General features: G+C 41.3%; 1 protein-coding gene across 11 annotated transcripts in view; it reads right to left on the bottom strand.

Annotated features, from left to right (window-relative positions):
* Positions 1-14410, bottom strand: part of CADPS2 (calcium dependent secretion activator 2) — a 281026-nt gene extending 266616 nt beyond the window's left edge. For 9 of the 11 annotated variants that reach the window (XM_085568954.1, XM_077783432.2, XM_085568957.1 and 6 more), the window contains exon 1: positions 13940-14409. In XM_085568954.1, coding sequence (XP_085425080.1) covers positions 13940-14263 — 324 coding nt within the window. In that variant the 5' untranslated portion in view covers positions 14264-14409. Of the gene's footprint in view, positions 1-13499; positions 13796-13939 lie in introns of those variants that run through there. The other 2 variants (XM_085568961.1, XM_085568962.1) reach the window with 2 other exon arrangements.
* Positions 14411-16013: the final 1603 nt, after the last annotated feature.

The raw sequence follows: 16013 nt of genomic DNA, 5'->3' as shown, positions 1-16013 counted from the left end.
AAAACGTACAGATAAAAGCAGTTTGGACAGTCAGAAAAGAAGAGAAACTATTGCCTGATGGATGGCTCAGACCTTGGATTGTTTCATATAGCAGAATGAGATGCCATCCTCTACTAAATCCTTCAGATAGGAAAAGCTGTTATTACAGCTGACGGGCAGAGCTGACAGAATCTAAACCAAACCTGCAAATGCATTTGTCTGGGAAACAAAAGTCTCACAACTATTAGAGTAAGGAAAAATAGTAGTGATACTTACTAAGTGAAACTTCACCTTCTTATCAAAGAGAAAAGATACCTTATTTTTGGACATGAGACTCAACCCAGGAGGTCCCCTCCCATTTGCAGTTCAAGTACATTACACAGTAACTTGTCTGTGTGTTGAATACATTAATCAGCTTTGCAATAATTTTGCAAAATCATCTTTCCATCCTACAGCCAATCCAAATTCCATTCAGCCATGATATTTTCCAGCATGTTTACTTGGTATACCTGAGGCACAGCAGCTTTGTTAGCCTGGATTATTACATGTTCTGTCAAAGGCACAAATACAGTAGCAGAGCTGTCTGGCAGCAGATGTGTCCCCTGGTAAATATCTGGTGATTCAAAAAGAATTTTGTGAACTGGCAGGGGGATAAAATACTGGTTTTCACACAATACATTGAGGGAAAATCTACAGCTCTCCTATCTGTGCCACCTTTCAAAAAAAGCTCTTATTTTGGTTTCCTAGTTTCCTAAGTTGTAATAACACAATTTGCAAATACACACATTAAACAGTTTAGAAGCTACTGCATCAGAAATGATGTCCCTAACTGAGACAATCAAATCCTCCTCAAAACAGGATTAGTTTAGTCCATCTTGATCTTTCTCACTCTTCTGCATTGATTGCACAAATTTATTTACTTGCAACAGGAAAAAAAAAAAAGCCAACATATTATTTCATTTATTTGACTTAAAATTATTAGGCTCAAAATTAGCAAGCAACTTACTAGTATTTTCAGACAGTTTTCAATTTTGGTTCCTTAAGTACTGTTTTTTTACTGTGATGAGTACGTGCTATCTGATACCTGCTTTACACACAGAGATGCACGTCCTGTCCAAGGATGGGTTCACCCCACTGACAAAACAACTGATTTTCTCCCTGAATACTTCAGCCTTTCAGAAAACAAAGGTTAGAGGCTACCTATCTTATTCTGATGTTATTATGCAATTCTGTTCATTCTCCAGGCTCTCCAGCACTATAGATTGAAATGGATTTGCATCACTGACCATCTGTATTGCTCAGAGCTGCAGCTCCTCACTCAATCTCTGAGCAGACATATAACTCCAGCTACTACAGTCAATAGGCATTACCCCATTTATCTTATTAGCACTGACTGAGGCAGTGTTAGTCTGACCACCGATATGAAGCAGCTGTTCCAGCCTGACCACATTGCTACTAAAAATAAAATAGATCAATTTTTTTTTTTTTCCCCGAAAAGTGACTTATGATGGCTGTGTTGGCTGCTCTGTAGCCTCGCTAAAGTCAGACCGAGTACAAGGTAAGCACTATCTCTACAGTTGTGCAGTACAGAAGGAGAATTTTTACTTACTGTTTTTTTAAACAACATAATTGAGATAGCTCTGTTCCTGTTGGACTCATTATTTTTCCACTATAGGAAAAAACTTGTAAATTCAATCAAATTAGGAAAATAAATTATCCTTCACACTGAGAACACATATGCTTCCAAAGCAAATGACTGCAGCCAAGGTACAAATCCATCCTAAATATAAAACCAAGCAAAAGTCTTACACCTGTAAAACTTAAAAAGCAGAAATAGAATACTAGAAATTCAGTGTATTCATTTCAACAGAATGAACTCTGACTAGGCCCAGGAAATCAGATCAATTCCAAAAGCTCAGGATTAATAAAAAAATAAAACCTTTACTATTGACACAATTCATATGAACATCTTTGCTTCCTTACTACAAGGCTTAGGAGTCTTGTCTTTGAAAAAGCTACAAAAGCCAAAGCAGAAATACAAATCTGCAGGGTTTGGGATGTTGGATTTGTTGGCTTGGTTTAGGGAGTTGGGAGTGTGTGATGTTTGTTTTTAAAGAAATTAAATGGCAATGTACAAGTTCTACTACAATAAACAGAGCAAATAAAAATACATTTCTGAAAAAGTAGTAGTATTAAGTAACTTCTATTTCAGTATTTTATACTTAATGCATAGCTTTAAAACCAATGAGATCATTTCATGCAGTGCAGCACTCATTCTAATCCCCTTCCATAGTACCTATCGATTTCTTCCCTGCTTGCCTCTGCTATGGATCATGGTCTCACTTGGAGCACACAGGAGCACTCGCATCCTTCTTCCAGGATGTGAACACATCCAGAGTTACAGCATACAACCTTATGGGACCACACAGATACTAATCAATTCATTGCAACACAAAAACTTATGGGACCAAGGACATCCTGATGAATCTATTGAAGCTCAGAACAACTAAAAGACACTACAAAGGACATGGGTATTTCAGTTCTGGGGTTGCTCCCTCTGTGAACATGAATCCCACATAAAGAGGGACTCACTACAATGACCACAGAACAATCATTGAGATTTAAATATCATGCTTGTCTTAGATGGACATCACACAGCAGTGGGTTGATTGTCCAGCCTACTTCAAGACCTATGTCCTCTTCATGTGCACCCCAGCACTCTGGGGTACCTGAAGCCTCCCATCTCAGCCTCCAGCAGAGACTTAGAATCAGTATAGGAAATTGCTCCTTGAGTTTAATGCTTCCAAGCATTCATTTTTATTTATTCCTATTCTAAATTTATATATATATGTAAATGTAATTGAGGATTAAGGCTATTAAAAACAGTTCTCATTAATAAATTAAGAAGTGCCAATTAGGTGGGAATACCCAAACAGATGCCTGGATAAAACTTTACCCCTGATTAGCCCCTTTAAAGAACTTCTTAATTGAGCTTGAGAAGCAGATAAATCTTTAAACTTTCAATTTTTATTCTGTCAGACCTCATTTCCATATTGCTGTTTTTTCAAGAACATTGAAATATCACAGTCCATTTGGTGGCCCATACACTTGACAGCCAACAGTTGCTACATACACACGTGCTACTAATCAACACAGAGGATGCTACCCAGAGGGCCTCTGCAAGCACCAAAGACCTCTCCCAGCTCTGTGAGCAGCGAACTATTGCAAAGCCAACTATTAAAACAAAATAGACAATGTTGACATATTTCATAAGCAGGTTCTATTGAAGTTACATTTAAGTCTATTGAAGAGAGCATTTGATATTGAAATGGGAATACTATTCCTATTTTACCTGTCATTCTGCCCCTATTAGTCCCTGCCTCAACACTAGAAAGCATAAGCAGAGCAAACTTGCAATCAGTTCAGGTCTATCTGCAGGATTAGATTCAGTGGATGGCTCAGTGTGTCACAATATTTTCCAAGGGCACATTCATTGCTCTCTGAAGATACTCTTGAAAATTATTTCTTAGTCATTAATTATTCATTCTATTTCTTATAATCAGTTCTTTTAATTAGTATCCCAGGCAGCTTTGCTGAGGATCCCACACTTTCAGTAATTAGGGGCAGTTTGTTGCCCCTAATTAACTTCAGACATAGCAAGACTTTTATTACTTTGTTATTTCAGCTGTTTTTATGTTTGCATTGCATATGCTGTCCTGCTTTAATGGCTCAGAAAGGAGACTGTTGTGTCCCTCTTGTGCTATTTATCTCATTTAGGTTCCATCTCTCTTTCTTGACTGTGTATTAATTGCAGTATATTAAATCTCTCTGACTCTCTGAAGTCACGTCTACACTGGCAAGCAGTGTGACATCAGAAAAGTGTATCTGTACAGTGAAACAAAACCTGCCAGCCTATACAGTCTCCTACCCTTTTGTGCTGCTTTCTATAGTTAAGTGCACTTGTAACATACACAGCTTGTAATACAGCAAGAGGGTCATGTATGGAGGCTTTACCCAGTTTGCTGCTTTTATTATGCTTCTGTGGCCTCTTGAAGGCCATTCTGGACTGAGTTTTGAGCAAATGTTGTTAGCAATCGATGGGTTAATAAACCATTAGAATTTAAATATCCAGAACACATAAAACAGCTAGATGTTTAGTAATAATCTGAATAATTTTATTATTTTAAATAAATGATACTTCTCTTTCTTACATGGTGTTTTTCTTCTACAGACAGTAAGGTATATTAAAGCAGCAGAAAGACTGCTGTAATTCAGTTGCTTCCTATTAAAGTTTAAGGAAGAGTCAAGCAAAGGCAGCAGCAGCTCTGTTCACAGCATGCCACTGACCTTTTGGGTGATTCAGCAAGGAAGAGGTTTTAAAAATTCCCCACCCCAGGCTATGGGTAGTGGGGCAAATAGGAGACAAATTTTCCTCTGTCCCCTTACAGAAGTTCTGTAAGGTACATCCTACAATCAGGGTGTCTGAGAGAGCTACACACAAAAATACTGGCACAGTCTGCTATCAGTGGGTGACTGATCTGCAGAACAAACAGATTAGCTTTACATTACACAGTTAAGAACAACACTTCCTCTACAGCAACACATGAGCAAAATACATCAATATATATGCACGCACAGCTGGATCTTGTAATTTTCAGCCTTCCACTGTAGGATATTTGGGTTTTTTATATTCCAGGTAATAAAACAGAAGGCTTATATTCACAAAGCATCGCTAGTCTTATAATAGCTTTATATAAAGTTATATAGCTTTATATAACATTTATATAATTTTATAACATTTATTACCACAGTAAAAGACCTGGGAACATTAAGTACTTTAAAACTTGGATGGCAGAGAATGACAACTTTAAAAGCTGGCCTTAATCTCAAGTAGTGTTTTAAAAGTAAATTAATTTGGGAGATAAGTATGCTAAAAAGAACCCAAAGTCATACAAAAAATTGTCAGAATATTTAAACTAAAACACATCTAGCTACTTCATAACCTTGTCCCAGTATGCTCAGAATCTCTACTGTGTAAAGCACATGTGTGACTATGAAAACAATACTGCATTTGGACTTAAGTCACCGCAAGGAGAATCTAAGTGTCCATTCAGGCAAATACTCCAACAGCTAGCTGAAGATCACTACAAAAAGAAAAATTCTAATGGAGTTTGTTAACTTCTATCTCCACGTAACACCACTATTTACTCTTAAATCCCCACTGGTAAAAGACTGAAAAACCCTCGGCCTTTTAATGACACCATAGGAAGGAAGAGAAAGGGGAACTGATTTCTAAGATGATTTAATATCAGATCTATACCAAACAACCTCTTACTTTTTTTATTTCTTCTCTTTGCCTATGATCCATCCATAAGGAGGTCAAACCAATAAAAAAATTAAATCGCCAATATTAATATTTTAGCAATAATATGTATTTGATGTATTAAATAGCTGGAGTGGAAAAACATTTGTAGAACACTTCTGAGTAAGAAATAACCTTGCTACAAGGCCTCAGAATACGTAGTTTGCAAATAAATCAAGGAATTTATGAGCACTAGGCAAAAACTGGAGATGTTTCCCAGCAAAAGGCAGCAAGATAAACATTCAGCACAGACTGCCCGAAGGTGAATTTTTCTTAGAAAAAGAAAACTCATGAATTCACCATTAGAAAAACCTAAACATATAAAACAACTCCAACTTTCTGCAAGAAAAAAAAAGTTTTCCCAGTGCACTATATGCTACTGCTTCGATTTTCATGCAGTCCAACTTCTGCATACCATTTTTCTCATGAGCTCTTTGCCCTGTTCTTTGCCCTAGTATTACACTAGCATAGATTTTGAGACTATTCCTTTATTTACCAGTTTAATCATTATGCTTTTTTCTAGACCAATCTCTTTCTTGCAAACTCGCCTCCAAAGATATTCCTCCTTCATTCCTGTTTGATACTGAAAAGCATAACTCTCATGACCAATGGATTTGTCTGCTACAAATTCATTCCTCTTTAACTTTGTCATTATCCTTGCTGAACAGTTACTCTACTCCAAAATTAATTCTTTTCCATACACCTTCTAAACTTAGTCCATGAAACTCTCCATCACTGTTGGCTACCTCTCCTCTAATCGTTGTAGACCTATACTATCTCTTCCAAAGTCTCATTTATGCCCTGTGTATTTGTCCTTTCTTCCACATCCTTGGCTATGGCCCAAACAAGTCTACTAAGGATTCATTTTGTGTCTATCACTTAGAGTATCCCTCCAGCACTTTCATCACACAGAAACTGCCAGCCTCTATTTCTAAAACTGCACAGACAAGACAATTGAACATAAATTAATAATTAATGGTTGAGGAAAGAAATGGAAACAAAGTTGCAGAAAAATTGTTGCATAATCACCTTCTCTTTTTCTACTTTTGATTCACCAGATCACATATTTAAAGAAGTACTCACTGTAGCTCTGTTCATTCTTCACAATGCTGTTAATTAATGCTTTTCCCCTTCCTGACAGGAAAAACACTCAAGAACATTCCTGAACTCATGCATACAAGCAGTCACACTTTAAAAGAAGCATATGCTTTATCTCCTCACTGAAAAATAAATAAGGACCAGAAATAAATTCTATTGAGCAAGTACCATCAACTTCTAGGGAGTTTTAAATACAAAATGAAAAGACTTTAATGCTTATGTCTGAGAAAATAACCTTCAAAATGCAAGCTTAAGCTGATGCAGCCTGGTACTGACATGCAAACACTATCTCTTCTGCTGCTCAGAGTTTCCCACACACAGCAACAAACTGAAAACTCCCTTTTCACAGCTGCTATTTTGAAACCTGGGAATCAGCTGCAGCACACAAGAACTGGGCTGCTTTCAATTCAGTGCCAGCATTTCTAGGCAGAAGTGGGCACTGGAGACAGGCACTAGGCAAATGAGAAGGACTTCAGCAGACTCTGCTCCTCACCCTGCCTCCCATCCTGAATGGCAAGAGCCAGAAGTCAAAGAAGAAGTCCGAGTGCCAGACCTGTGCATGCCACTGCCATCAGCTGGCAGCAAGAGGAGTACCTTGGAAAGAAATATAGGAGGCATGTTTGCAGCTAATATGCCAAAAAAACCCTATATGAAAACTGACTTGAGGATTAAAGGTTTAAAAGCCTTAGAGACTGATACCTGGTTCAAAGAGAGTAACATACTAAATGGGGCTCAGTACAACTAAATACAGAACCAGAATCAAGGCATAAAGACAAGCCCCCCAAAACATATCCCTCAATGAGCAGAGGTGAGGTGGTGAGCCAGGCACTTTCCTAGCAGACAACAAACACACCATCCCATCTTCCTCTAAGGATAACTCTCCAGTCAATAAAGCAAGTCTTGTCCCTGAGCTATTAGCTTTCCACTTGTAGCAAGGGAAGCAGCAGGAGGCAGAGATATTTTAAGCTGGCAAAGTAAGGGACATCTACACACAAGGAAAAAACAAGGATAATGGGAGACATAACACAAATACAAAGGTACATTAAAAAAGCAAACCAATACATACTGAAAGCAACTTCAGGATAATATTCACCAGTATTAAAAAGAAACGGTACAAAGCCAGAAAGAGAAAAACCAACTCTAATAACCAGCATGAAAATGGAAAAGCAATTGGTTAGTAGTGTTCCCAAACATGAACTGGTAACAACAGGTTTGCATGGGGGAGCAAGGGGGAAAAACTGAAAATTTGCTATTACAGAAATACATTGCTCAATGAATAGTCAACTAGCAACCAAACAGTATTTTCTGTTTCATCAATAGTGTACAGTTAAAGACAGCATGTAGTAATTGATATTTTGATATATTGCGCCTCAGGCATGTAAAGAAGTGCAGTTCAGAGGGGAAAAAAGTATTTTCTCCAGCTTTGTTATTCCACAGCATCAATGAGTATATTTCACAGATGATGTCTGAGAAAGTATTAAAGACAAGATGAGCTGATTTTGTATTTCTGCTTCTCAATCACCAATTTCAGCAGTTTAGATACACAAAATACAATGTGAGAATAACAACTGCAAAGGGTTAGAAATGTGAGGGAGCCCAGCCAGACAATTCCCCCTTACAGTCTCTGAAGACAGGGTGGCAATCAACTGATCCTTCAAACTTTCCTCTCATCAGCTCCCCTGTAGAAAAAAAACCCTAATAACTAGTCTTCCACAGACACATTAAATTGGGTACTTGCCAACAGAGTTAACATATTTGTCAAACTGTGTGGGTGACAGAAAAAAAGAAACAACCTGAGGTCATGCATTCAGAAAAAAAAAAAAGTTCCATCCACTAATAATAACTACTCAAATTTCAAAGGTAATTATAGGTAAAATAGGCAGTGAAAACAAAAACAAAGCAGGCAAAAGAAGAGAGTGATAAATTTTTCATCATAGTAGACCAGGTTTGCAGACTGTCCAAACACATTCACTTCATTACACAGCTGTTTACAATACGTGGTTTTCCCAGCACACCACCAGCTTCTGGACAACCACACAGATCAATGCTGAGCTGGTAGGGCAGAAGAAGAATTTAAGATTAAAACACAACTCTGATGGGTTGTCATTTCTGAAGTGGCGCTAGTTAATAGGAGGCTTTGCTTCTCTCATCACCCTTCAGTACTTCTTCAGCCATGGCTGATTCAATTGCCCAGGGGGAGCAACTTCCCTAATGCAGGCAAAACCAACTTCTTCCCCAAACAGCTGGTTCTCACAAGGGTAGAAAGACTTATTTGTGAATAACGTTGTCTCAACATGTAGACAGGTATGCAGGCTACCATATTATGGGTTTTGACAGGATTTACCAGAACTCTCTATGCTCATTTGATTTAAAATAAAAACTATACACAGCTTAGAGCTCAATGACCAGGTGTCATGGTGTTATGGGGAAAAATAATGAAATAAACTTGATTTAAAATGACTTTCTAAAACACCATAAAAAGAACTGATATTTGTAAGCAATGAAGGTACATTGGAAGACATGTTCCTAGAAAGATCTTTAGCAGAATTTTGACCAGATGAACAAGTTTTATAGCTATGTTTTTTCTCTGAAATGTGTCTAGAGTTTCTGAAAACAATTTGTTTTGGATGTATTCTCCTTGCTACCTTAGCAGTGCAGAAAGCAACATATAATGAAGCATGTTCAGAGGACAAGAGACAATTTTTCTTTCCCAAGACATGCTTAGCCAATAAATAAGCAGATACACATCATCAGCTCAAAAGCAAGGAGATACAGGGCTTGAGACAGAAGAGAGACAAACATTGGGAATAAAACTGCAATCCAGAGAATGAAGTCTATCCCCATAAACAGTATTTCCTGACAGTGTTATGTAGTGAACATGTATCATTATAAACCTCTCCTTTGCAGATAAAGTCCAAGAAAGAAAAAAGAATGAATGCACCAAATTCAGATGAAAATAAATTACTGATTACTGCTCCTACTTTTGAGAATTAGCTAGAAGTCAATGCTTTTGATCTACTCATGATTTAGTAGCTGGAAGGAGAGAAGGAATTGAAGGAAAATACGACATTAAGTATTCAGGAAGTAAACTCAGTTATGAATTCTACATGGCCAGATCAATTATTTGTAATACCTATCACCTACGAAAGCAAGACTTGAATTAACAGCTTTGATGCACTAAGCCTTTCATACATTAAAAAAATCTTGTTTAGTCTAGGAGTGCTACTTCTCCCTTAGTCTTGGATTTTCTTCTCCCTTTCTTGGATTTTGAAAAAGAAAAACAGGAAAAACAGAAAACTTTTTTTTTTTTTTTTTTGGTGAGTTAATTGTAGCATTTTGCTGTTCCTTCCTTCCCCAGGAACTTTAACTCTGATTCACCTCCCAGATACAGAACCCCCTGGTTCTGTACACTCACTGAGTAAAACTGGGTGGGTACATAAGGGTGTACAACTGATTAGTACAAACAGCAGTTACCAGGGTCATCATCTAATCACTGACTCAGCACATATACATTCATATATATATGTTCACATACAGCACTTTCCCTTGATGGAAGACAGTGACAAGTGAATTCCTTCCAATACATCTTATTCTATGGACAAATTCAATCTGGTGGTTTAAGATTTAGTCTGGCTGCAGTAGGAGAACAGAAGAAAGAGGAATGGGCTTAGTTAACAATTGTCTTCTCTTTTGTTGGGACTAGAAACAAGGAGAAGTGAAGAGGCAGAAGAATAAAACTATGTTTGAGGGTAAAATATGTTTGAGGGAACTCATAAGAAAGTGGTTGCTACAAAGAAGTGACTTTCTCTAAACCAGCGACAGACAAAATTTGCTTTATAAAAGAACAATATGTGATGATGCATCAATATTTCTCTGCAAGGTGGAAAATACACGACTAAATGTTCACAAATATCTATTGAATATATGTAACTAAATAAACTAGGCCTTCTCTGTAGAGCTAACTCCATCTTCATCAGGACATGCTACCTCACCTCGAAAAATAACACTATGCTTCAGTTCCACACCTCCAATATTTGACTATTCCACCTTCTCTATCAATAATCTACCTGCAACCAAAGTAAGTTAGGATATAATAGCAGGTAATCAACTAACTCTGAACAGTTAAAGAGTATTTCTATCACATATTCATCCTAGAGACTAATAAAAAAAAACAGAGCCATATTATAAAGTATGTGATTTAGCAAACCCTGGGCTAAATTACGTTGACTTTATCATTAAAAGCGAGATAAAGGAATTGATGGACTCTGGCAAATTATGCTAGTTCTTGTTTTTTCTTAAAGTTTGAATTTCTTTTTTAGTTAACCTTATCTATCACAATACAGCAGAGCTAATTTTACTTAGCGAGAAAAAAGAAGGAAGGACAACAGAGGAGTGAAACACTGCCTGCATTCAAAATTCTTTAATTAGTATAACAGAGTCCTTAAGTATGGTGGTTTCAAGATAACATATAGTACATGTTAATCTGATACTAAAGCAAGAACATAAAAAGCCAGCCATACTGTAACCCATTTCCTTACTGATATTACAAGGCAGTTAAAGATACTTGATATATGAATTCCATCTTGTTCCCTAACTGGATAATATGTTCCACATTAAAAAGGAAGCAAACTGCATTCCTCAATATTTGCTCAGCAATATGCCAAATGAACTGGCAGAAAGAACAAATTACTTCTGCTCTTAAGCAGGGTGGATACTATTATTAGGCTCTTGAAAGACTGCTGGTGCAAAAGCACTACAAGGAGTTCACAAGCTGAAACGCCACAGTATCATAGGTTCCCATTCTAAACCGTATCCTGGATAGCCCATGGATAACCCATGATGGACAGGGTGCTGAAGCTAACAGCTCCTGTTGCATAACACAGGTAAGGAACCTCGGGCCAGCTCGCAGTGGACAGCCAGCCACATGCTGTCACACAAGTGAGAACTGAAGCAAAAGAGCAAGAGATCAAGTCCATATCCGTATCCTATCTTAGCAGATAGAAAATTAATTCAGGAAATAAGACAGACTTTTATCCCATAGAATATGAGTCACAGAATCACATAATGGGTAAGGTTGGAAGGGCAACAGTGGTTCATCTGGTCCAACCCTGCTGTTTAAGCAGGGTCATCCCAGAGCACATGGCACAGGATTGCATCCAGATGGTTCCTGAATATCTGCAGTCAGGGAGACTCCACAGCCTCTCTGGGCAATCTGCTCCTGTGTGCAATCACAGTAAAGAAGATCTTCCTCTCACTCCAGTAAAGAAGTTCTTTCTCATATGCAGGTGTAACTTCTGTGCATCAGGTTCTACCTGCTGTCTCTTGTCTTACTATTCTGCAGCAGTAAGAGCATCCTCTTGACATCCTCCCTTAGGATACTTATATTCATTGATAAGGTCCCCCCTCAGTCATCTCTTCTCCAGTCCACCTGTCACACCTCCAAAAGTGTCCTCCTTCAGGACACTTTCATTGCACTCTCATTCGCAAAGCTGACATAGGGCCACAGTGCAGCGCAGAGAACAGAAGTTAGACATAAAAGAGGGCTCCTTCAGACAGCTCTCAGCAATCCCAAACTATCAAAGCAGGTTCTCCAAACTCTCAAAACTCATGACCAGTTCTATTACCCTACATGTAATAATTTACTGGGTAATATATCCAAAACTGAGCAAGAGGAAGGGTGGTTATGTGCATTTCGTTACGTCTAGACAGAAGTGAATCTCCTCAAAAGACTTATTTTTTGTGTTACGTCTTATTTAAAAACACTATTTACTGACCAGAATAAGACAAGCCATCCTTGTTGTGCAGCTAAATTCCTATATATGACAAAAGTAATTTTGTACATACAGCAATTAATGCAAATTCCAGAGTTCACTTAAAAATAGTAATTAGCAAGAGCTATCGAGTCAATTTTGTCAGTCTGTTCATTGCTCATAGTTAAATTCACAACAGTTTTATTTCTGCATTTGCTGCACATCAGTAATCTCTTTTAATACATTTTCTTAATAAAAATAATTACTACAGTAGTTATTTTTAAAACGGTTCCTATACTTAGTGACTTAGATCAGTGAGAACTTCTAAATGCTCAGTATCTTCTGCAATTGATGGCCACAAGCTGTAACTTGGAAACTGATTAGGAAAATTTAATCAAGAGGGGAGCAATGGAGAAGTAGAGCAGGTCACACAGACAGGTTGTGAGATCTCATCCCTGGAGGCTTCTCAGCCTCCTGCTTAAACCTAAACTGATATCAACACTACTTCAAGTCTGCTTTGGCTTTGTCCAGTAGGAAGTCACACTCATATGGATCCAGGTATCTCTTAAAAATATAATTTCTGTGATGATTCCATGTTTGGGTAGGGAATTTCCAGTGGGTTGAAAAAATTTATTTCAGATTGTCTTTGGCTTTCTGTTTACAAGATGTCTCTATTCAGACTCTAGAGTTTAAGTACCTAACGCTTAATAAAAATAAAAGTCTTCCAGAAACAATCTTCTTATTACTACCATATTGCCACATTAACTTGTCTGAGAATTCACTAAACACACTTACCTACAGCAGGCATACTTCAGATACCCCAAAACATTCAGTACTGGATTGTACAAACACTTAGACATATGGAAGTATCAAAATCATATAAGCCAAGTAGAATTAAATAATTTTTCTGTCCTATCACTATCCTTCTAGAAAGTGATGTAGAATGGGGGTTTTGTTTGTTTATTTTGTTTTGGATGAGTTTGTTTGTTTACAAAACTGAAAGTAAACCCCCATTTTTTTAGATCAAACATTCCAAGAACTGAGCTTTTAAGTAGTTATCTGGAAATGTAGCGCCTTAACCCAAAACTTTATGTGTTCTATTTATTCAATAGCTCAAAGAGGGAATCAGCATAAATACCTACACACACCTGCCAGTTCTCAAAAGCTCTCTTTCACGTACATGACACAGAGAACAACTTAGGTCAACCTTCGTTAGAAGGTCATTCTCACCACAAAAACGCACGTTAATTGTTTCTACGTACAGAGAGCACACTCGACAATACATTAAATAAAATAGCTTTCTCTTTCACCTGTGTTTTATGGCTTAATTTGCTCGGGTTGGGTACAGACGGTCAGAACGCCACTGGCAGGGGGCACCTCTGGAAGGTTTAATTCCACCCATCAGGCACCGCCAAGAAGCAGGAATACATCCTCCGCCGCAGAACGGCCCCAGCGCGCCCGCTCCCTGCGCTCCCATGCCCTTCGCACGGCGACTTCGAGCGTAACTCTAAAAACTTAAACGACTTCCCCCCGGTGACTGACGGATTCCTAGATAAAGGGTGTGTTTCGGGCACGGCGCGCAGACACCCAGCCCCGCGGCAGCCGCTCCCGCGCCGTGCCCGGCCGGTGCCGCGGCCCCGCTCCACCTGTTGCGGGCCGGAGCGGCGCGGCGGGCGGGCCGGACGGCGCGGGCCGGCCCGCGGGGGACGGCGCACACGGCGGGGCGGGGAGCGGGGCGGCGGGGGCTCACCTTCTGCTGCCGGCGGGCCATGTCCGTGGGCTGCTTGGCGTTGAAGGGGTGCGCGATGCACCTCGCGATGAACACGTAGAGCTGCAGCCGGAGCCGCTTCTCCCGCTCCTCTCGCTGCAGGCGCTCCTGCTCCTCCCGGCCCTCGCTCAGCACCGAAGGGCTGGGGCTGGCTGCCCGTGCCGCCCCGGCCTCCCTGCCCCGCGAGTCCCGGGCCGGCTGCGGCAACGAGCGCGGCGAGCCGCCGCCCGCCGCCACCAGCACGTCCCGCCGCTCCTCTTCCAGCAGCTCATCGGACTCCTCCTCGCTGGAGGAAGGGTCCAGCATCGCGCTCGGCGGGCGCGCCCCGCGGCCGGGCGCGGAGCGAGGCGGGGAGCGGCGCGCACCTTTCCGGACACGTCGAGTTTACACACGGACTGTTTCCGACCGGCGGCGGCCGCCGGGCGGGAGCGGCGGGGCGGGGAGCAGGGGCGGGGTTTGGGAAGGGGGGTCGAGCCTGGGTTGCCGTGGGAATTGCTCCGAGCGGCTCCCGGCGGAGGCAGAGGCGGGACTGGGGCCGGGCTAACATCTCCGCCCGCCCCGGCGAGCGCAGCCACCCGCGAGTGTCCGGGACGGAGTCGGGCGGGCTGCGCTGGGACTGCCGTAAGACCGCGCCTCCCGCCGCAGCCCGGCGCACCGCACGGCTCCACTGGTTCGGCTGCCCTGCTCCCAGCCACAGGGGCAGCGGCTGGCCCGGGAGCCTCGGCAGCGCTGCTCCGCCCGGGCCCTGCCGGCCCTGGCAGCGGCCGGTGCGCTGCTGCTTCCCCGCGGCCCGGCCGGCGTGCGGAGCGCGGCCGCCGCTCGCCAGCCGGCTCGGACACACGGCGGGACTCCCTGCTGCACGGGCAGAGCGGGCGCTGTGCTCGTAGACGACCCCGAGCCTCGCTGGCATCCTCTGCTAAGTGTTGGTGCGGGAATGAGAGGCATCTCAAATGGCCCCAGAAAAGGAAGCCACCGAAGCCGTGCATTTCTGAGGTGGCAAGTGGGCTGATGCTGAAGTGTACATTTCTCTTGCAGGTTACTTCTGTTGACAGCTTGCAGCCACAAATAGGTGGTTCACGTCTGTCTGAAATAGTTTTTCTAGAATATCGAGATAGGTGCATAGTCTCAATGGTTGTTGTCACAGTTAAGGCTGAGAAAAACGTAAAAAAGCCTACCACTCGCTCAAATTAAATAAAAAAGGTTTCACCACGTGAGAGCCAAATTTATGGAGTATGATCAGGGCCTCCTGGGAAGGCAGGCAAGGAGCGGGAAGAGACATCAATTTCATGTGGATCAAGTCCTTCATGTGGATTTCATGTGGATCAAGTCCTCACTCCCTGCATACCCACAGGTGATGGTGGTAGTACCAGGGAGGACAAGGAAACTACTGAGCAAGGAAATCTCAGGGACTAGGAGGACAAAGGCTGGAGGGATGGACTGGTGCACAGAAAGCTCATTCCTCTTTATGCAGCTCTAAAACGATGGCAGCTGAGGCAGTGTCCACACTGCTCCAGGCCCTGCTCATTAGCAGTGGCAAGTTTTCAAAGCCCTGTATGAAAACTCAACACACTCAGGCAGCCAACCCGATTCTCACTGTATGAACTGAACTGGGTTTAGAGTGATGAAGGACTCTAGTCCGTTATCAATATTTTGAAGCGCTTGGTACTGCAAATTTAGGAAAGGGCCTTTAAAGCTGTCAGTTACCTCCCTAGTGAGCCAGGCCTCAGAAAGTGGAACTCTCCTGCTGTGGGCAGCAACTATTAGCTAGATGGCAGCATTAAGCATTAAGAGTCTGACTTCTGCCTCTGGATCTGTACCAGGGGAATGAGGGAAAAACTGAGGAAGAGTCATGCTAACAAACACACTGGCTTTCTTCACACTTTGGGTGCAAAATGTAGCAGTTGAAAAGAAATAGGCTGTTTTTATGAGTGGCTTCTGTCCTTAACATTAACTAACAATAGTAAGCAAAATATGTGAAATGCAGAAAGGTAGTCAGTGAAAAGCATAAATGTCAACCTATTGAACATCGCTGCTCCCATTTCCTCAGTGCAGTAAT

Source organism: Lonchura striata, chromosome 1A, assembly GCF_050655825.1.
Source record: "Lonchura striata isolate lonStrDom1 chromosome 1A, ASM5065582v1, whole genome shotgun sequence".
NCBI classification, from domain to species: Eukaryota; Metazoa; Chordata; class Aves; order Passeriformes; family Estrildidae; genus Lonchura; species Lonchura striata.
This window is presented reverse-complemented; position numbering and strand designations above follow the sequence as displayed.